Here is a 22,987-nt window from a genome sequence, read left to right as displayed (position 1 = left end):
TTAGTATATATCCTTTATATGTAGAAAGGAGTATCTGTCCAAAGCCAGTTCTAGAGAAATCATTTTTCCGGAAGCATCTTATGCCATGCCACTACTTGTGATAAATTTTGGGGTAATAGCAAAAAGTTATTTCCAAAATTGTTAAAGAATTTTAAATCATACCAAAAGATTCTTTGAAACCTTTATATAATTCTATTTGAATTGCTCATTGTTTTAATGATGGGTAGTTACTTTAATTTTTCTGAGGAAACTGATGTCAGTATTCCGTTTCCTTAAAGGGCTTCCTCAGGTCACTTAGAGTATGTTCTTTTTTCTGTAAAGTCTTCCAGATGGTCTGGATCTTTTCCTCAAGTCAGAACCACTGGAAACATGGACCTCTCAGTTACACCTTAAATATGCTGTACCATTTTAAGAGCTGCTTCAAGGAATCAGGAACAGACACGTGGACTTGAATCGATATAACATGACAAAATTGGAGCTTGTTCATTATGCAAGTCTTACTTTAAAGTTTTAGCTAACTTCATATGACTTTAGAGATTTGTACGTTACTTTTGCTATTCTCAGTTGGTAGATTCAGTAATTCAACCACCTGTACTTAACTACATGTAGTCTAAAACCTAATCATTGGATGTTTCAGTATCACCAAATTGATCAAAAGCATTAACATTAAAAAAAAAACCCTTCAATATAACTGAATGTGATACTGAACTTTACTTTGAAACCCGCCCGTAACTGCGCTTCCCCCAACCATAGCTCTGTTTCCCTACTATTAGTTAATCAGAACTTTTGTCTTCTCATAACTAAAACTCCCTCCATGGTGTGTGCTTATTTTTAATGGACTTAGTTTCTGTTTAGTTTGCACTGCAATTTCTTTTCTTCTCTTATTTCAGGCAGTACTCCTCACATTGATTTTGGTTTAATTAGTGAAGTTTCTTAAATTAACTGAGAAGTTATACCTAATACATTAGTTTCTAGGGGAAGGGAATGATTATGTACCTCTTTTACGACGTGGTGGAAGTTGTGGATAATCTGTAGAAATATTCAACACTCAAAATTGTGTATGTTTTATTGCTGTTTTGTGCTATTAAACAAGCGAATGCCATTTCCCCCTCATTTACTAGAAAACTCTTGCTCAGCTTTCTCCTAATATAGTGAATTTAATTTTTGTCAAGATCTGTACAAACTTTTGTCTTCTACTCTTTATATATAGCTTGTCATTGTGAAATATTCCTTTAAAGAATTTTGTAAGCATTATATTTGTATTTACACTCCTTATAAGAATAAATATAAACAACGCAGCTTTCACAGGAATGTCATTTCCAAAGGAATAGTTCTAGTTTAATTTAGAAATAATTCACTCAGAAAGCTAATGAATATTTTGTCACTGATCAACTAGGCAAATGATAACAAGTGACTCATTGGGGAGGTTTTATGCCCGAGTAAAATGATCTAGACAATAAGTAGCCTTTTGTTAGTATGATCTGCTTATGATCATGGAAAGTGAGATAGAAATACACTTCTTCAGAGTACAGGAATTTTGTATAGGTAAAAATGTTTTGTGTCCCTTTAGTTCTTTCATTCATTAATTTCTTCATTGACACATACAGTCTTTCATCAAATCTAGGTCATTGTCGTATATTTTATATAATCCCTAAAAAAAGAATTAGTGTTGGGAGTTGTAAGTGTATAATTAAATTACATTCCAATTTCAGAGATGTTAATACAAGGTAAGAATATGTGTGTTTTAGAATTGATTTATTGTGTTCATTGGGTATCTTTTATCTGATTGTCACTTTTCTAGGCTCTGAGCATGTGCATGCATGCTAAGTCACTTCAGTCTTGTCAAACTCTTTGTGACACTGTGGACCGTAGCTGGCCAGGCTCCTCTGTGCATGGGATTCTCCAGGCAAGAATACTGGAGTGGCTTGCTGTTTTCTTTCTCCAGGGGATCTTCCCAACTCAGGGATCGAACCAGTACAGTTCTTTACCACTGACACTACCTGAGAAGCCCTCTGGGCATACATCAATGAAGAAAACAAAACTGCCTGCCTTAATTTTCCACTTGGGAGACAAGTTCACAGGACAAATAAATGAGATGTGGGGGGTGGGGAATGAGATGTGTGGTATGTTAGTGACATATGCCTAAGAGAAAAATGGAGAAGAAAAATCAGAAACAGTAGGGATGTAGATCTTAGATTGTTCAAAAGTCTGGAGGAGCAGTTAAAGATGTTGAGAACAACACAATGCTTTTTGTGCCACACTGGTAGTTAGCACTGAGAAACACTTTCCTCACAACAACCCTATCCAATGTACAGCCCAAGGACCCACAGCACAGAAAGGCTACGCAGCTTTGCTGAAGTCCTACAGGAGCCTTTAAGCCCAAGAGGAAGGTCTCAAACCTAGACATTCTAGCTATGGAGAACATGCTTTTAACTGCTATAGTGTAGCCTGTTACAAAAGCTTACCTCATTCAGCGTGCAAAGGAGTTGAGATACTGAGAATGGAGTGCCTGTGTTCTCTCTTCACAGTAGTATTTTTTTGATGACAAGAATTGCATAGTGAAAAAAAAAGGGGGGGGGGGGGTTTATCAGTTAGTGTTTAAAATATGCCCTACTTAGGAAGTTGCATTTCTGTGCTTTCTCATTTGGCCTGCTAACTCACTGCTTGGTTTCTAGCAGACTAGTGCTTGACTCAGTTTGAACCTTACCGTTCATGTACTGATCAGTAGGAAGTGTTTGAAGCCAGATGTGATTTTCATATTAAAAATTTCTTCAGTTCAGTCGCTCAGTTGTGTCCGACTCTTTGCGACCCCATGGACTAGTGGTTCTTATTGATCATCTTCACTCTTAAAAGAATTATAACTATAAATTTCAAGGTAAACTGGAATTGTGACTTATTCATATTTTTAGTTTAATCTGTTACCAAGCACCTAGCTTACAGTCCCTAGACTCCAAGAAAGAACTTTTATGCCAAAACAACCTTATAACAAAATAACCTAATGACAGTTGTATTGTCATTACAGTTTTGTTCTTCTGTATCATTACTGTTTCCTTACATTAACTTTCTCATTTCCTATTCTAAACCTTCTCTCATGATCTTTTTATTTTTACACTAGCTTTTGGTATCTTTTCCATTTTAATGTGTTCCTTGTGTTATCTTTATAGTATATTTTTTATCAGATGGTAGAATAGACTCTAATAGTAAGATTTGCAGAATGCAGATCTCAGCCCTTGGTATCATTTCTTATTCATAGCACTGTATTAAGCAAAGGATAAAAATGAACTCATAAAAATTAGGTACTGAATGGTATTCTGTAAGAGGCGTGGCTTTGTGAATTTATAAAGGGTAGGAAAGCAAGAAGAGACACCATGCTTTCTAGTGGTAGTTGCTAAAATTAGAAGAGAACAAAGGGGAAAAAAAAGGAACTAAGGAAAGGAAACAGTGGTAGAGAGAAACAAAAGTAGCGTCTGGTAGGAAGCAGGATGCCAGCAGCAGTTGTCCCTGGCTGACTGATGTCTCCATAATGTTTCAGATGGCAGTTTCTGTTTGCACGTGCTGGTAATGAGGCTGTTGGTCACCTTGTTCTTGGGCCATGTCTTCAGGATGTAATGTAACAAAGCGGGCATTCACACATGGAAATGTGTTCTAACTCTCTAAAGGAGGCAGCCTTTGCCCAGAATAAATCATTATTGACTCACAGACCGCTGCAGGAAGACAGTGATTCCCTGATGTATGTGTTTGGTGATACGCAGTCGGCACAGTGATTTTAGGCGTTTGACAAGGATTTGCATGGTGGTGACATGCCAGCCACGTATGTTCCGATTCTTGCATACAGTTACCAGTGAGGGGGTTCTATTGATGACTCTGTGTGACCTTGCCCTAGAAATTTATTCCTGCTCTGATAATTGCATACCCCAGTTAAAAAATATAGAGAATTATACATTTAATACTTGCTCTGGTTACCAGTTTTCATTGCTTATGAGTTTGTTGAATTGCAATACTGACTCCTTCTCAAATCTTGTAGGATATACATTATTTTGTAAAGTTGTACTCGATAGAGTCTGAAGCAGCATCGTATTGTTTTTTCAGGTTCAATTTTTTTAATATAATATTTCCTTCTCAAAGCCTTCTCTTCTGCTTTCATAACATTATACTCTCAAGGTTTGCTTTTTCCTGTCTGACCACTTTCATCCGCCTCCTGTGCTTTCCTTCCCATGTTGGCAGGCCTTGGGTTTCCGATCATGGGGCACTCGCCTCTTCATCTCTGCCTTCTCCTTGGGTGACGCTCTCTGCTTCTAAGACTTTCCATCTGACTCCGGCATCTGTGGCTCCAGTCCAGGCTTTTCTCTCAGGCTTTGGGGCCAAAAGCTCAGTTGCTAGTAGACATCTTCATTTTCCCAGCCTCTCCAGACTTTCCCTTCAGAAAGCATACTTCCCCATTTCCCCTCTCTGATGAAACTGTCACTCATCTTGCTAGGTAGACTTGACTTCGATAGGAATCTTTCACCTATTCTTACTCATTGGGTCGACACAACAGGCAAATTCCATGACTCCTGCCTCTAAACTCAAGGGTATCTGCTTCTGTACCTTCCCCCGCCCTGGTTGAGGCTGCTGCCTTTCTCTTGCATAATCCAGGTACCAACACACTAACCAGTGTTTGTCCCGTCTCCCTCCGCACTGCCTGTCACTTTCCTGCTGAAAGCTGACAGTGGTTTTGCACTTGCTCTTAGAAGGAAGTTCAGACTTCTCCCGTAGCTTAACAAATTTCTCTGGGGTCTGGCTCCTGCTTACTTCATCTCATCTCTTGTCTCCTCCTCAGTGTTTGAGGCCTAGCAAAATTTTCAGTTTTCTGAAATACTGTTGTGCCAAGCTCATTCTTATTGCCGGTCTTGTGATCTCTTCACCTTAAACATGCTACCTCACCCTTCCTGTGACTGTCTCTTAATCATTTCTGAGATCTCAGGTTTGGTATCTTATATTTCCCTTATCCACCCCAACTCCCTAAATTTGGATTCCAGTTCCTTTTGCTGGCTTCCGTTAACAACCTCACCACCCCCATCATTACTACTTAACACTCTGGGTTGTGATTAACTGATTGCTTGTCGGTCTGCCCCACCAAACTGCGAGTTCCTTGAAGGCAAGTGCCGGAGAAAGGCATCCCGCCTGACTCATTTCCCTGGGGATGTTTGTGCCTCTCCTTATCTGGCCTGCGGTTGGCATTCAGGAACAAAGCCTGAGTTTCACTTCAGATAGTGATTCACTTAAATTTGAGGGGCGTCTCCTTTTTTGAAATTGAGAATATGATGATTGATCTGTTTTTCAAAAAGAATTGACACAGATCTTCACATGCTTTCTTGATCTGCATCTTTTCCTGTGTTGCCGCTGTTTAGTCACTGAGTTGTGCCCAACTCTTTGCGACCCTGTGGACTGTAGCCCACCAGGCTACTGTGTCCATGGGATTTCCCAGGCAAGAATACCGGAGGGGGGTGCCATTTCCTCCTCTAGGGGATCTTCCCGACTCAGGGATCTAACCTGCATCTCTTGCATTGGCAGGCGATTCTTGACCACTGCCCCACTTGGGAAGCTGTGTTTTCCTGTGACCCTCACTAAAAAGAAGGTGTCGCTGTTCCACAGACAGAACATACTCACAAATGCTGGCATAATCTCAAGTGGAAAATTTGAGATTAGGATGTGCTTTGTATTAGCCATGATTTGCAGTTAAATCCACCATTTCAGTGCTCTTTCCTCTTCATTTTCTAAATTGAGACATAGTTTTATTAGCCTCAGCAGTTGGAAGGCTACATTTTTTGGTAAAACATCAGTATCTTTTTTTTTCCTTTCTTTCTTTTTTTTTTTTTCCTTAAAATATGGAACGCTTCACGAATTTGCGTGTCATCCTTGCGCAGGGGCCATGCTAATCTTCTCTGTATCGTTCCAATTTTAGTATATGTGCTGCCGAAGCAAGCACAAAACATCAGTATCTTGATAGCGTTTGCATTTTTTCCCATAAGCTGTCTCTTTCAGATATAAAGACAGTATTCTTGAGCCATTATCTATTCATAGAATGGTGGGTCCAGACCCCAAAAGCATTAAGTCTGAGGCTACTTTTGATGGTTTTTTAATCTATTTTCGAATCTGTCTCCTCTTTGTGAAGCTAACTGGGCCATTGGAAGATCAATGCCTTGGCCTCATTGCTGCTCCACCACAATCTATGGAGCCAATAGGTCCAGGCAGAACAGTTCTCATTCTGTTCATCTGTAATTTTTTCTAAATGATTTGATACCATATCTCATCTGTTTTTAAAGCTAGGACCGTGTAGTCTCATTACCCATTTCAACAGGGCTTACCTTTCTCTTACCCACAAACATTGTTTTTCTCCCTCCTCCCAGTGGAAATGTCTTCCTATACCTGTAGCAGCCTGACACCCATGCCCTGGATTCCATCTCCCCCGGCTTCTTCAGAGGGGAGCTCTAGATTAACTAGTCTGTGTCTCCTGTGTCACCAGTGTGGACGGTCATTTCCGCTGCTAAATAGCTTGCCTTAATATCTGTCACTCATCTTTTAAAAAGCAGAATGGTTTTATTTATCCATTTTGAAATAAGGAGCAAAATAAAGAAGTAGAGCAGTAAAGGTAAATATAACACTAAAGGCCGTCGTGCTGTATTTTGCCTTTGTGTGCGTGTGGGCTCAGTCGTGTCCAGCTCTTTGCAACCCCATGAGCTATGTAGCCCGCCAGGCTCCTCTGCCCATGGGATTTTCCAGGCAAGACTACAGAGGTGGGTTGCCATTTTATTTTACCTTTACTATGTTTTTACCTTGATTGCTTTATTTCTTGTTATTGCATCACATGCCTGGAAGTTACCTATGCTCATTGTTTCCACTTACCTCATTCCCAGACTTGCTTCCATACCACCTCTTGAAGCTTCCCTATCAAAGTCTTCAGCCCCCATCTAGTGAAGGCCAGTTGTCCAGTCTTTCTTCATTTCATTCCACCTTTGTGACACTATTTGATATGATCGGCCACATCATCTTTTTAAAAGCTGCCTTTCTGTAGTACTCCATGAACCTGTGTCTGTGTGTGTGTGTCCCCCGATTTCTTCTCAGTTGCCTTTGGTTGTTTTGAGAACCCTCTGTGACCATCAGATGTTGGAGTGCTCCAAGGCTCCAACCTCAGTCTGGATTCCTTCTTGTCAATGTACTCTAGCTTTCCAGGGGCTGCCATTAGGCCCATGGCTGCAGAATCATCTGTATAGTGAGATTCTCTGGCTCAGATCTCTCCGAGTTCTGAATATGGATAACCAGCTATCTACTAGACATTTCCACCTGTTTCTTTAATGGGCATGTCGTGTTTAAACCTGTAAAGCAGAACTGTGAACTCCTGCCTCCCTTTTTCCACCCAGTTCTACTGTTCCCAAAGCCTGCCTTACCTTGGTAAATGTCTCTATCTTCCATCCATTTAGGTGCATGGGCAAAAAAGAATCTAGGTATCGTGCTTTACCCTTCCTTTTTTTTTTTTTTCTTTCATCCTCATCCAGTCCTTCAGCAAGTTCTATCTGACTTCCTTACAAGATGCCTGGAAGATTCAGGGGCTCTGCCTCCGTTTTTGGAACCCAGAGCCAACCACCACCATCTCTCCTTTTGTGCTGGAGAGACGAGTGGTCTCCCAGCTGGTCTTTTCCTCTGCTCCCATACATACTCCTCAGTTTGTCCTTCAGTCAGTTTAAGTGAGATTAGTTATCTCTACCCTCCTATAAAGCCTTCTAGTGGTTTCCATTGCACTTAGAATAAATGCCAGTCCTCTCTCTGTATTAACTCTCTCTCTTTCCCTCCAGTATAGTATAAGCTTGCTGAATGGAAGACTTTTTTGTTCACCCTGACTTCTCAGCAAAGTAAAGCAGTACCTGGGCATAGTAGATATTCAGTAAATATCAGAGAGCGGGACAGACTGTTGTTGGCAAAACTCTTAACTAGCTTCCGTAAGTTTGTTATTTTAAATTAATAGAAATCAGTTGTCCCCAAAATAGAGTTAAAACCTATAGTGTTCAGTTTGTAACTTGTCTTCCTCCTTACTTAATTAACTATTGCCCTGTAGTTTATGATTTATATACTTGGTACCTTCTTTGGTCCTCCCAAACAATCTAGGTTATACCAATAAATATTAATTCTGCCTCTCCCAGCCCCAGTCCCAAAAGGAGTAAGTGACTCGCACAAGATTTCAGTAGGTTAACTGGAACCTAGGTCTTCTAATTCCTAAACCAGACAGCTTTGGCGGTGCAGTGTTCTAGATGTGTGCTGGGAGCATAGAAGAATTATGCTAATCTTTGGATCAGTTGCTTTTTTACTTCCTGTATTCCCTCCAAGATAACATTTTAAAGCAATCTTTAGCTCCATCGCTGTTCTTTTCAGCATTATCATAAAATATCAGCCCCTGTTACAACCAACATAAGTTAAGATTTAATCAATTATTTTTATAGTTACAGTGATGATATTTAAAACTGAGGTGTTGTATGTAATTGATGGTTGACTCTTAAGGGTGAGTTAAACTGATGGAACTAATATCTTCAAACATATTTCTTAGGGAAAAAAAAGGAGACTGACACAGGGAGGAACAAGCATCTTTTATTTTTGCTATAATGGCATTAAAATAGAAGACACAACAAACCTACCCACTATCTAGTGATCATCGCTTCATAAAAGAAAGGCTGCTTAATTTGAAAAGCAGTAAGCACATAATTTCAGGACATCTCAAAGTAGAGTTCTTTAAAACAAATACATTTTGTTTTGTGGAAAACCTCACTACATTGATTCCGTGAACCCCCAGTTAAACCATGGATGGCTGTTAACTCTCTGCAGCCAGGACTGGTGAAGGGATTGCTCTCACCTGAAGAAACAGCTTGTGAAATCTGAGTCACACTTTGCGAGTTTCCTCTCTCATACTGCCTTTCCCCCAGTCACTGTCTGCCTTTCCATTGACTCTGCCTCAGAGCCTTGAGCCCTGTGGAAGGTTTCAGTTGATGACTTTTGTCATCAGAAGTGCTTTGCACACTGCCCAGGGTGGACCTGACTTTGTTACAGTTGCTAGTGACAACCTTCTCTGGAAGCTTTTTGGTTTCTTTAACAAGTAAATAATTAATGATAAACCAAAGTAAATCTTTAAGGATCTGTATGTACATTTGTCATGGTTTATTCTAACAGTGAGCTTGCTTTGTTCTCTCTTTTCTACTCTCTGCCTGCCTCACATCCAGAATCATAGCTAAAGCAAGCCGAGAGCTTTCCAGTGATCTGCTGCCCCCATCTTCCTCCCTGGCTGTTCTCCTAGAAGGGGTTCTTGCCAAAAAAACAAAGAGTTGAGGTTACTTCATTATAGATTTAAATATATACCGATAAAAGGCATGTCATCCCAGTATCTCTGTCCCCTTCTTCATTGCTCTTAAACTGGGGAAATGTCCTTTATCACTGCTGCTTTTGTTTTCCTGCCTCCCTAATAATGTGAGTGTGGACAGCCTTTGCAGTAGCTCATTGGGATGAACCTAGGCTTGACAGGATCATCAGGATGAAATTAGAGGAGGAGTAACTTGGTAGGTGAAGAAAAGGCAAATTTGATCCTGCAACTTTCTCTTAACCTTCATAGCTTGCTAATTTCATGCTCTAGGCAGTAAATCTTTTTTCCTACAAAATGTATCTTTTCCTTAACAGTGACAGTCAGTCAATAGCACTACCTGTTTCTCCAATTGGAAATAAATCCTAAAAGTCAAGCTTGAAGGAAAGGTCATCCTAAGTCTCCCATTTTTTGTGACTTAAAAATCTTTTTATCACTTGAATTAGAACTTTTAGTAGTTTTCAGGCTTGTGATAGGTGAACTTTTCATTGTTCAGCAAATAAGAGTGAAAATAAAAAGCTTTCACTTGTTAACTAAGATGTTGTAAGTAAATCAAGTGAACATCTTTCTATACTTCCCTACTTTTGGAAGAAAAATACAAGGAAAGATCAGAGAAATGTTTAGTCCCAATCTAAAACTATCAAACATATCATTTCTGGTTTTCTAGCAGTCTAGTGGATGGTATAGATAGTATGACCAAAAACCAGCAGTTGGGAAAAGTGGAATTTCTTAATTCAGCCTTGTGTTGTCTACTTAAAATATTTTCTTCAAGTACTTCGCATGTTTTTTGGTGATTTAAATTACGTACAGTTAGTCTAACTCACAGGAATAAACCATTGTGGTAGGATCTTATGCACTGTGTCTAAATGTAATGAATCTAAAGTGTAGAGAATGACTGTGTTTTAAATAAAATATTTTCATTTGTAAGTAGTAAAATCATTCACTAAAATTTCTTTCTTTTTTTACTAGGTTTAAGTGGAAACCCTGCAGATATAGAAAGAAGAGAAGCAGTATTTGGAAAGAATTTTATACCTCCTAAAAAGCCAAAAACCTTTCTTCAGCTAGTATGGGAAGCATTACAAGATGTCACTTTAATTATATTAGAAATTGCAGCCATAGTATCATTGGGCCTTTCTTTTTATCAACCTCCAGAAGGGGATAATGCACGTAAGTAAATTGGTAGGGGAAAAAAGACTGTTATGTGTGATGTGAAGTTCAGCTCATTTGCTCACTTAGTACATAATAAAAATAGCAGGCCAGCATTTATTAAGTTTGCTGTATGCTAGATATCATTCTAATAGTGCTTTTTAATAGTTCTTTAAATATATTACCTCAGATAGTTTTCCAAATAGCCCTGTAAGATAGATAGTGTCATCTGCATTTTACAAGTGAGACACAGAGGTTAAATAACTTGCCCACATACGCATCCTCTGTGTCTGGCCAGGAGGTAAGCATGTATATGATGTGTTATGTGTCATGGTGGTTTTTAAGTTCTTTAGAACACTGTTGTGAAATAATTATTTTTTAATTTGGGGTTTTTAAAAAAATCTTTTGGAAAATCATTATAAAAGCAAAATTTATTCTTTTTCCCAGGCTATTACTTTCCAAGTTCTTTAAATATTGTATATATTTTACTGTTATGTGGATGATCTGGATAATTTCTTTACTGTCTTAGAAATGTTTATACTACAAAGTATTCTACTGTAGGTAACTTGGCTTTAACCTGTAGCTGCAGATGATTTTGTTTTTCTCCTATCTTTCTATGTCTTTCATTTCTTTTTTAAATTTCTTCTTTTTCTTTAGAGCAAATTATTTTACATGGATTTTCCTGACAGTACTTTCTATATCTGACAGGAGATCTAGCTTGGGTTTTGGTCACTATATTTAAGGAGCTATAGAGTGAACCATTGGTATTTTATATATCAGGAGAAGGATTCACCAAAATATTTTTGTTTGCAAAAGCTTCATTCTTCTGTCTTACAAGTTATGAAGAATTTTAATAAGTATTTGCTAACTTGGCTTAGGTAATCATTTAAATTAATTCTTCAAAGGTATGCCTAGAGCTCAAGTGAGAGAGAACTTCTTGGGGGTTGGGGGGGGGGGGTAGTGGGAGGAGACAGCTGGTCACAGAATAAGCAAATTCACCTGAGGCTGAAGTCTGTGTAGATCAGGGTTCTCAGAGCAGCACTGTTGACATTTTGCACTGGAACATTCATCGTCATCTGTTCATTGTACCATCGCCCAGTTGAAGCAAGCCAAAACATCTCCAAAGATAGCCAGTATCCTTTAAGGGGGCAGAAGTGCCTGTGGGTGAAAATCTCTGATGTAGATAAAAGAGGATTTAGGCAATATTCTGGGCAATATTGAGCCAGATTATTTTTTAAAACTTTTATTTGTTGAATAAATGGTACATACTTTGCTGTTGAAAAATTAGAGGGAAAATGATGTTTCAAAGTAAATCATGTTTACTGAAAATCCCACTGTTTAGAGATTACTGCTGTACCGTTTTGAGATATATATGTCCTCTGAGATTAAAAAAATTTTTTTTTAGTTGTCACTAATGGTGCTCATGTATGTGCGTGTGTGCACAAGTGGGTAGGCGTGAGGATATGTAAGTGTGTGTGTGTCTGTTTATCTGGAAAAGGAGGTGATACCATGTTTAGCAACATACAGCTAAAATTCTTCACTGCTTGGTTTACCCAGCTGTCATTTTAAAATGCTGGGAATTGGTGTTCTAGCCTTAAGTGAGTTAGCAGATTATCAAAAACTTTTTACTTGTAAAAATTTTTCCCCAGGACTATAAGAAAACTGAAGAAAAATGTTTTCAGTGGGAGTGGGTTTTTTTAATTCACAGAATCTGGACACATCTTGGAATTCAGCCTGCTTCATTTGTACAACGTAGTGACAGGCCCTTTTTCAAATTTGCTTAAGGAGATAACTGGTGTTAATCCAACTGAGAAGATAATCTAGAGTTGTTGGTGTTTTAGGGCCATTTAAAGAGACTCAAGATCTACCAGAAGGTCTTGATAAACAATATAAAGATGTATTTGCTCCGTGGTAAAAGTTATTTAGTGTTTGCACTTAAAAAAAAATACGCTTTTCAGTGTATTTCATGTATCTTTTCATCATATTTAACACTTAAGAAGTGGTGACTTGCCTAAAAGGAAATCCAGTAATTATAAATCTATAGTCATAGAACTCCAGATCATCAAAATTTCTTACTAGTGCTGTTTGGTATGAAAATAACCACTGTAACCCAGAAATCTGCAGTCCATACAACTAGTGGTTCTCAGACTCTTGGTCTCGGAACCCTTTTACACTCTCAAAGTACTGAGGACTCCAAAGAGGCTTTGGTCATGTGAGTTATAGCGGTAGGTATTTACTATATTCTAAATTAAAACTGAAAAATTAGAAAATATCAGTGCATTTTAAAATAATAAACATTGTTAGCATATAATTATACTTACTATAATTAATGATGAAGTTTAAAATGAGACAATGAAGCGTAGTGGTATTTTTAATTTCATTGTGTCTAGTTAATGTCTGGCTTAATTGAAGATAACTGGATTCTCATCAGCTTCTGCAGTCATTGTGTTGTTTTTTAGCTCATGGAGTTTTTGGAAAGTTTCACTGTACATTCATGAAATATGAGACAAAGAGCATCTTAGTATTATTGTAAAAACAGTTTTGACCTTGAGGATCCCCCTGGAGTTCCTGAACAATACTTTGAGAACTGCTTTTTTACGTTAGTCATATATACACTTCATATATGACCCAAGAATCACATAGGGGATTTGAGAATGGCGTATTTGCCCTGTGATATAGCATAGGCTGAATTCAGATGGTAAGTACCTCTCAGGTGAACATATTTACAAGGGAGCACCTTTAGTAAAATCGGTTTTTATTACTTTATTTATACTCGGACTTTACTGAAAACATTATTACTTTTTCTTTTTTCCATGTATAACTGGTAAACCACAATCCTTTCCTGACTTTGATTTTAGAGATTAATCTTTCCCTGCAGCTCCCTTAAAACTTTGTAATGGTCATCAGTAGGAAAAGTATTCAATTTCTAGAAATACTTTACTACTGTCTACTTCTTGATCATTCTAACTTTGTGTGATATAAAGTGGAACTATATATAAATGAAATATGTCACTAACTGCTCTCTTTAGAAATACTCAGTAGTTTAGTTATAAATACATGTGCTTGTGAGATTTAAAACTGAAAATTAAATAATTCTCTCACAATTCCTTTCCTTTAACCTCAGTTTCTCTGTCTTTAAACTTTTTTGGTTATTTACCCTATAAAGAAAAGGTCTGAGTACATGTCTCCCAATGATTCATTTATGTTTTGTATATATTTAAAGCTATATATAATGTGAGCATTTTAAAACATATACAAAAATAGGTTTAAAAGATGAAAGTTTTAAATTTTTATATTTAGTAGCCATAAAACATCGTTATTGATAGCATGATTGAGTGTACATTATTATATTTTATAATCTTGATTTGGCCTGATTTGGGTCTTAAGTTTGTTTTCTTTCAGAACTTGGTTTTAATGTCTCTCACAGGTAGGAAAAAACTCATAATGTTAGGCAAATCCAAGTAGAAAATTTTAGTGCACTCACTAAATCATGATACTTAGACCATGATACTTCCACCAGTTATGTAAAAGCTTGTGTTGAAATATGACTGGTAAATTTCATCTTCTGATGTCAGACTATTGTTTTTACGCACTCTTGTAAAGTCCTGCATCGTTATGTTTTTAACTGGTAAGAGCAAAGCCCACTGCAGTGCTTTATTTGGAAGATTACATTTTAGCACTGCCTCCAAGTGGGTGAAAGTGGTCAGTAAAGTGGTCAATATAGTATTTCAGCCTTTCTCTGTTCTTGAATTCAGATTTGCTTTATCTGACTCAGAAAACAAATCTCCTGTCTTCTGGGCAGGGGCATAAGTAAGGATCAGCTGTCTTTACAGCTTCTGCTATTTAAAATGTTATCAACCATAGATTCACTTAGTTATTGCATGCAGTGATACATGGTTATTTGTTCAGCTTGAAAATAATCAAAATAGAAGTTTTAGTATTTGAATGGCTAGGCTGGCACATTCAGTAGACCATCCTGCCATCTCTTTTGGAGAACATACTTTATACCCATTGATCACTGAATCCTACTGATGTTCACAGGGATATTTTTAATGATTGTTCACATCATCCCTTCCGTTTCACCCCAGTTGATTTTTCTCCAATTTCTGTCTTCTCTTTCTTCGTCTGTCCTACATACCTCTCACCAATTCATCTTTATTCAGCACCCTTGCACCTCAACTCCTCTCTTCAGTTATTCTCACTATTCTGGAATATGGGTTAATGATTTCTAGTGTTAATGTTTCCTTCTTATTTCCTTGTGAATAATCCTTTTCCTGTTCCGAATGTCCTAAGAGAACCATTGACTTTCAGAGAGTTTAGCTCAACCCTCAGTAAGAATTAACTTTACATAGGAACATAGAACATGTTTCATCATGTGAGTTTATAAATAACCAAAATAAGCTTTCAGAAAACAATACTTATCTTTATTACATGTATATCTTCTCTGTTTTGTTCTGTTTTATTTCTCAAAGTTTGGTCATAAGCCACTGAACTGATTTTACATTCACAAATAGACTACAGCCCAAGATCCAAAAAGAGCACTGTCCTTGTTCTTTTTTCACCATTACTGACCCTGCAGTTTTGAGGTTTCTCTTTTCCCTCCTCTTGTCTTCTTCTAAACCCTTTTATGCTGACTTTAATCTCTCCCTGCAGTTCTCATCCCTTAAATCTACACAGCTAGCTCCCTTGTATCATTTGGCTCCTGGATCAAATGTCATGGACCCTTTAGAAGGGCCTCTGTTCACTTAACCATGATTAGCCTTCTTTTTCATTTGATAACACATCATCATATTTTATTTTCTTCGTGCCATTTACAATATCTGAAATTAACTATTTGTGTTTTATTAACTGAATTCTTCATATACTATCCTCAGTTGCCAGTCTGAATATAGGTTCCCTGAGGAGAGAGAGCTTATATGTCTTACTCATCATCACATCCTTAGCTTTGAAAACAGTGTCTGGCACCGAGGGTAGGTGCTTAAATAGTTGAATTAATGAGTAGCACTTGGTTTAAAATTTTATCTTATGAAAGTTAAGCTTTTATCATACTTCAGTGGTATTGATATGTCAAATAAGCATGAGTCATGGGTAACACATAATACTTAAGTTTCTATATGTGGCTTGCCTACTGTATGTTGTAATTAATAGCATTAACCATTGGTCGAGGATGAACAAGTTTCAGTCACTGCTCGACCTTCTTTATAAATGTCTTCTCATGTAATCCTTGCAACAACTCTGCAGTAAGTGGTGGTCTCCTAACTTGACAGATGAAGAAACTGAGTCACAAAAATAAGTAACTTGCCTTAGGTTGAGATTTAATCTTTCCAGTTTCCTCCCTCTTAACTAGCACCTTGGACTGCCTCCCTATCCTGAAGATGAGAATCTTTGGAGGCAGAGAACTTGAAATTAACAGAGTTAGCAACATCCTCACTGTGGAATGCTTTGAGTCAGTAAGGTGTTTAGAGCTTTACGTAAAATTAATGGAACATATAAACATCATAATTACATGTCTGTTGCCATCAATTCAGAATCTTTTTTGATAAGCATTTTCTTTCTTTCCAAATAGTTTGTGGAGACGTTTCTGTTGGAGAGGAAGAAGGTGAAGGTGAAACTGGTTGGATCGAAGGAGCTGCAATCCTCTTGTCAGTAGTGTGTGTGGTGTTAGTAACAGCTTTTAATGACTGGAGTAAGGAAAAGCAGTTCAGAGGTTTGCAGAGTCGAATTGAACAAGAACAGAAGTTCACAGTCATCAGGGGTGGTCAGGTCATTCAGATACCCGTAGCTGACATTACTGTTGGAGATATTGCTCAAGTGAAATATGGTAAGTAAAACAGGGCAGTCCATGTGACATGTGATGTGATTTTATTGTAATCTTGTTCACAGCTTGGCTTACCTTTATTATTTTGTTTTAGGTGATCTTCTTCCTGCTGATGGCATACTTATTCAAGGCAATGATCTTAAGATTGATGAAAGCTCATTGACTGGTGAATCTGATCATGTTAAGAAGTCTTTAGATAAGGATCCCTTACTTTTATCAGGTATGAGTTTCTTTATAACTTTTAACTTTTTCCTCCTCCATAACTGTACACCCCTGTCAGTAGTATCCCTAAGAGCCAGTAATGCGAAGAGGATTCTGTAGTTTGTGTTAGCTCCTATCCTTGTAATCCTTAGAGACTTTTTTTTTGTAAACTGGCAGAGACTTTAGAGATCTTCGAATCCAGAACTGTGTTTTATAAATGAGAAGCTCGAGTCCAAAAAACAGAAGATTTGAAAGTTAGTGTTAATGTTAGTATAATGATAAAGTTAAAAGTATAAACTTAATGATCTCTGTTGAATTGATCGGTTTTTCTGTGTCATATTTATTCTTCAGGCCTAGTGAAATATAAAATTAAAGAATGATTATGTGTTTAAAGCAAATTAATGCATTTTCTGTGATGCTCTACATAGGACAAGTTTTCTGTTTTTAAAAAGCTCATAAATTCCTTAAAATTAGCCTAATCTCACTTCCTCATTTTAACTGCTGAGGAATGAGTCTGAGACATTAACTATTTACCTAAGGTAATATGACTAATAGTAAATAGATCCAGGAGTAGTACCACATCTGCCAGACAGACCTGAGTTTGTACATGGGTAAGACATGTTCTGAAAGTGGAAGGGTGTGTATAGGTGAGGGTACTGTCTGAAAGGGGGGAGTAGGTGTCTACTTAGAAGGCTTTTGTTACAACTTGACTGTTGATAACTAGACTTGAGGTTAATTGAAATTGAGATGGAAGGGATGATGAAAAAAATTACGAGCTACCTTCTAAAATGAAAAGAAACCAAAGTACCACAACTTGTCTCCAAAAGTATGCCAGTTCCTTAACTTTTGTTTTCCAGTTTCCTATCTTAATTTTCTAGTATTCTTTGTAGAATTTGCAAAATTGCTTGTAAAACATTTGTTTTAGGTATAGATTAGATTAGGTATAGATTTAGATTGAGTTACACTAGCATTTAGAGTAAGAATATTTGTCTTTAATTATCATTTTCAGATGTTAATGGAATGCTAACATTTCCTACATTGTAAGGAGATTCTGCTTATTTAACCGTTTAATAACTTGGCAGCTATGCTTTTTCACATCTTCCGTGTGAACTTTTTATTCTAATTGGTCAGACATGGTTTTACTCAACCCAAAGTCAAACCTGTGACAAGGGTCACTTACGTTAGAATCACAACTGTGGAGCGCATACCTAAGTTTAACCATTACCTTTTTAAGATTTGTAAATATGTGCCAAAAGGCTTATTGCAAAACATGCCGCCATTAAAAATCAGAGTAATTTCATGTATGTACATTTACAAACACCATTATATATAGGGGGAAGGTTTCAGTTGTAATACAGACTTTCGCTTCTGTGAAATACCTTCAGTATCCTGCAATACTAAAACCATTTATACTCCTTTAAGTTTTTCTTTATCTTGGTATACTTGAAATTCATTCCATATAGAAATATCTTGGCTATATAATATCCTCTGTCCATGGAATTCTCCAGGCAAGAATACTGGAGTGGATTACCGTTCCCTTCTCTAGCAGATCTTCCTGACCTAGGGATCAAACCTGGGTCTCCTGCATTGCAGGCAGATTCTTTACCATCTGAGGCACCAGGGAAGTCCATATGTTAAGTTTAATGTTCCTTGTTTTACTTATTCCTTGCCATACTTCTAAGAAACTGCAGTTCATGTTAACCAAGTAAAATCTGTGATCTTTCCAAAGGAGAGGGAAGCTTGCTGGTCAGACCTAAGCCATAGACTGACCGGGCCATAGTGTTTGGTGAACTGAGGCCATCTCCTCTTGTGTTTTAGCCACGTGTACCTCATGGACTTTGCTGGCGGTACTTCTAGTTTATTCACACAGTGCTTAGCTCTTAGTGTCTTAGGTTGACATCCTGTTACGGAGCCTTGGTCCTTTTCTGTTTTAACAGAGATGATTGCTAAGTTTTTGGAGACTCAGGTTCTCAACACACCAAGTATATACCAGGAGGGACTCGATAAATTTTCCATGTTTAAGAAAAGACTGAAATAACTTTCTGGAGTTGCTTATCACTGTACGGGTGGGAAAGTTTTTCTACATTTATTTCCCTCTTCCAAAAATGTACTGAAAACATGAAATGCATTTATTTTTAAATTTATTCTCATGATGCCATCTCTCACTGCTGTTCTTGGCTTTTTAAATTTAGATGGTTAAAAGCAGTTATTCAGTTAGCAGTGAGGATATGACCAGAACAGACACTGTTTACTTTGCCTGAGGTGAGCCTGTTAGCAGCCAGCATTCGATTACCTGTGGTAAAGACGAACATAACATAAATTGAAATTTGCTAAAAGCTAGAATTGTTAAAAGAAACTGTCTTTTATATTTAGTCCTTGCTCAGCATATTAAAAAGCAGACATTACTTTGCCAACAAAGGTCCATCTAGTCAAGGCTGTGGTTTTTCCAGTAGTCATGTATGGATGTGAGAGTTGGACTGTAAAGAAAGCTGAGCATAGAAGAATTAATGCTTTTGAACTGTAGTGTTGGAGACAACTCTTGAGAGTCCCTTGGACTGCAAGGAGGTCCAACCAGTCCATCCTAAAGGAGATCAGTCCTGGGTGTTCATTGGTAGGACTGATGCTGAAGCTGAAACTCCAATACTTTGGCCACCTGATGCGAAGAGCTGACTCATTTGAAAAGACCTGGATGCTGGGAAAGATTGAGGGCAGGAGGAGAAGGGGACAACAGAGGAAGAGATGGTTGGATGGCATCACCGACACAATGGACATGAGTTTGAGTTAACTCCGGGAGTTGGTGATGGACAAGGAGGCCTGGCGTGCTGCAGTTCATGGGGTCGCAGAGTCGGACACGACTAAGCGACTGAACTGAACTTGCTCAGTAAATATTGTTTCACTGTCCTTCATTTCTTGTTTCTCTTGCATTTTTGCTGGCATAGGAGCTAATAATTAGTGAAGTAGTCAGAATATAGATTTTTTTTTTTAAAGCAAGAAAATCAAAGATTTTAAAATTCATATGGGATAAATCACTCAGTAATTAATAGCCAAATACAAATCCTTAAGTACTAGAGTAAGTACACATGCTTCACAATCTTACTTTGCAAATAACAACTGAAGGTTGATTTGTTACACAGGATGTTAGTAGGTGCTTCAGACCTGTCCTTCTGATGGTTGTGAAGTAGGAGATGAAATAAATAAGTGATACCTATAAAGAAGATTTTCAGTATTTAAACAAGAGTTTCAGTTTAGAAAGCTACTTAAAATTCACAAAAATATTAGAACAGAGAGGTGGGAAGCCTTGTAGTTGAATAAAGCAAAGATGCAGAGGTGTGGATGTACAGGTTGAAGAGCTGTGAGCAAGCTTAGCCACATTATAAGGAGAATATGCCCTCTGTCCTCCTGGATTGAAGCTGCCTTGTCAGCTTGCAAGATTATTGTGAGGGACAGAGTCAGAATTCAGTCCGCGTTCCTGTCCCTGCCCGCTAGCTTTCTGTAATGGAGTTTTATGTGAGAGCAATAGATGGAAAAATTTGGAAGGTGGATTGGTGTCCGTGTGGAAATTTTGGAATTTATGGAGTAGGCCATGTGGAGTCGGCCTATGTAGAGTAGGCCATGTAGGCTCCCGTTTGGAGCCACGGGAGGCTTGGATAAAATCACATTTGAGGAAGGTTAAACCTTTTTCAGGATGAACCGGAAAGACAGAAACTTGGTAGGAAGCTGTTGCAGTGACCGAGGTGGGCTGGCACGACCTCCTGGGTTGGGGAGAGGTTGTGGGTTGTCTTAGGGATATGGCGGCTGTTGCTGTGTAATCTTTCGGTTCTAAGCATATTTCTTTCTAAGTGACGGGTTTCTCAGAGAAATGTCCCTAATGATAAAAACACAGTTATAATTTAAATACTGACCATTCACTGAACCCCTAGATTATACTTGATTCTCATTTTTAGAAAGTGCACATGTACTGTTCTCCCCATCTGTGGACTGGTCATTGAGATGTTACACTTTGCCCCATATCACAGGATAAATGAGTGGTAAGAGTGGGTTTTGAACTCAGATGACATATTATGAACATAAAACCTTAAGCACAAGAACTTAGACTTCATTTAATATCTTACTGGATTTTAAAACCAAAGTTTTTATTGTTATAGGTACTCATGTAATGGAAGGCTCTGGAAGAATGGTAGTTACTGCTGTAGGTGTCAATTCTCAAACTGGAATTATCTTCACCTTACTTGGAGCCGGAGGTGAAGAGGAAGAGAAGAAAGATGAGAAGAAAAAGGAAAAGAAAAGTAAGAATAGCAGTGTGCCGAACGAACTGATGATCAGAAATACAACAGCTGGATTGTAGTAACTCACCCAATAAATACAGTCTTTCATCAGGTTTTGCTGTGAAGAGTTCTACAGAAAGTTCGTTACCCAAAGTAGTACTTTCAGGTGTTAGAATTGATAGAAGGGATTTTTTATTTTAAGACTTAAGAGTTCATAAAAAGCTTTATGAAGACATCATCCCCTTTACCATGGTCAGACAAATTCAGCACCTGCTTGAACACTTTAAAAAATCTCCCTGTCATTTGCATTTGACTAGCAAAGTGAATTAAACTCCCAGTTCCTATTTACTTTTTCTTTTCTTTGTTTTTTTTTTACTACTTTCATATCAACTGTGATATGTTAGACATGTCACATTTTTGCCTTATTGAACTTTTTCATCTTTTTCAAGTTTCCTGCTACTTAGGTAGTATCTTACTACATAAGATACTTGTTGGCTTTTAGACATACGATCAAGACTTCACTTTGACACCTGGTATGTTTGTCTTGTTATATTCAGCCCATCATTAGCTTATCAAGGTGTTAAAATTTTAATCTTGATCCATTGTATCTACTGTCCCTACATGGGATCTATTATCAGTAAGCTGGATATCAGTGAGGATATGATATCCACAAGGATCTTATAAGAAGCTCTGTTATATAGGGAAATAGTTATCAGAATCTTAACTGGGGAGTATGTCACTTTTTTAAAAAAGCCTTCCCTACTCTGCTTTTAAGTATTTACTGTACCACTGTTTACTCCAGAGTTTTTCATTTTAGGGCAATAGCAGCTTACTGAGGTTTAACCACTTAGATTTACTTAATTTTACTTAGGCTAGTAAGCCCATATTTTTCTCACACACATAAGTATTCTGAAATCTTCTAAAATAAATGTTTGGTTTGCTATATCTACGTCATTGCTTTTAATCTTTAGGTTAAATCTTTAGGTTTTATTCTTTGGGTTTTATCTTTAGCTATGAAATCTTTATTTCAAACAGAAGCATGTTTGAAAAGCTCTGGCTGCAGGCAAGGGTGGCAGGCTCCACATTCTAGGTGTTTTCCTGTCCCACTCACAACAGTCCTCCATATGCCACCTTAAGGTTTCTTAAGGCAGAGTAAAAGTCAATTTAGAAACCGTAGTGGTGATACCATTTATTGAGTGCTTTATATGCATTATCTCAATAATCTAAGACTTATCTTTTTCTAATGATGAGTAGATTGAGGCTTATGCAGGTTGCATAACTTGCTCCAGATTAAAGATCTTAGTTAGTGGCAGACCAAACCCACTTGTCAAATTCAAGAGTCTGTATTCTTAACCATATATTATATTGCATCCCAATTTTCAGGAGACTAAAGTCAACAGACCTTATTAAAAAAGAAAGGGAAGTTCATATCATGACCTTATTCTTATTGACTCCAGTTTCTTTTCCAGTAAACACCATTTTTTCTAAGATCTATTTCTAAGATCTGTTATACACCTATTTTTATTAATGCAGTTAAGAGTATTCCCGGGAATTAGCATCCGACTGTCTACCATTTTTGATTCTTAGGGGGTCTGTGTGTGTGTAAATTGCAGAGACTGTTTTTTCATCTGTGGACTTTCAGCTCTTCTCGCATCCCCTTGAGTAAATTAATATTATATGTTAGTATAGTCCAGGGTAAGGTTTCATAATCTGAAATGTGAATGGTCTCACTCCAGACTCGACCTCAGCAAAGTAGAAGGTATTCTGTCTCCCTTACCTGTCTTGAGTATCTCTTCCTCTTTGACCATATTTGCTCCATGTTTTCAAGTTTGAAGGTCGCACTCCTTGATAGATAAGTTCACTTTCCTCTTTTTTATTATTAATATGATACTACCTGCTCCAGATGATAGACCCATTCCTTCCCTGATTGCTTTTTACTTCAGATGGTCTCATCTTTCTGCATTCTTCTAAGCTAAGCTAATTTAGGAATTCCCTTACCTAGTAGTCTTACTGACCTTGTATTTTCATGTTCCAGGTTTACCTGCTTGCCTCTCCTCTCTGTTACACATACCGATTTGCTTGTCTTTCCCATCAGAGCTGTCCTGTGTGCCTGTGGTCTTCCTAGGGCATTCCTTCCCTCTCTACCTGTCTCTTTCCTACATTCTTAGGCTTGCATCT

General features: G+C 37.7%; 1 protein-coding gene and 1 non-coding gene across 3 annotated transcripts in view; one reads left to right on the top strand and one right to left on the bottom strand.

Moving 5' to 3' along the window:
* Nucleotides 1-22,987, top strand: part of ATP2B1 (ATPase plasma membrane Ca2+ transporting 1) — a 121,156-nt gene that overhangs the window by 59,480 nt on the left and 38,689 nt on the right. For both annotated transcript variants that reach the window (XM_061125634.1, XM_061125633.1), the window contains exons 3-6: nt 10,349-10,546; nt 16,092-16,346; nt 16,438-16,563; nt 20,690-20,830. In XM_061125634.1, the coding sequence (XP_060981617.1) occupies nt 10,349-10,546; nt 16,092-16,346; nt 16,438-16,563; nt 20,690-20,830 (720 nt within the window). The remainder of the gene's footprint in view (nt 1-10,348; nt 10,547-16,091; nt 16,347-16,437; nt 16,564-20,689; nt 20,831-22,987) is intronic.
* LOC133049481 (U6 spliceosomal RNA) lies at nt 5,862-5,968 on the bottom strand. The gene has a single exon (XR_009691335.1). It is a non-coding gene; the product is annotated as a U6 spliceosomal RNA (small nuclear RNA).

Source organism: Dama dama, chromosome 3, assembly GCF_033118175.1.
Source record: "Dama dama isolate Ldn47 chromosome 3, ASM3311817v1, whole genome shotgun sequence".
NCBI classification, from domain to species: domain Eukaryota; kingdom Metazoa; phylum Chordata; class Mammalia; order Artiodactyla; family Cervidae; genus Dama; species Dama dama.
This window is presented reverse-complemented; position numbering and strand designations above follow the sequence as displayed.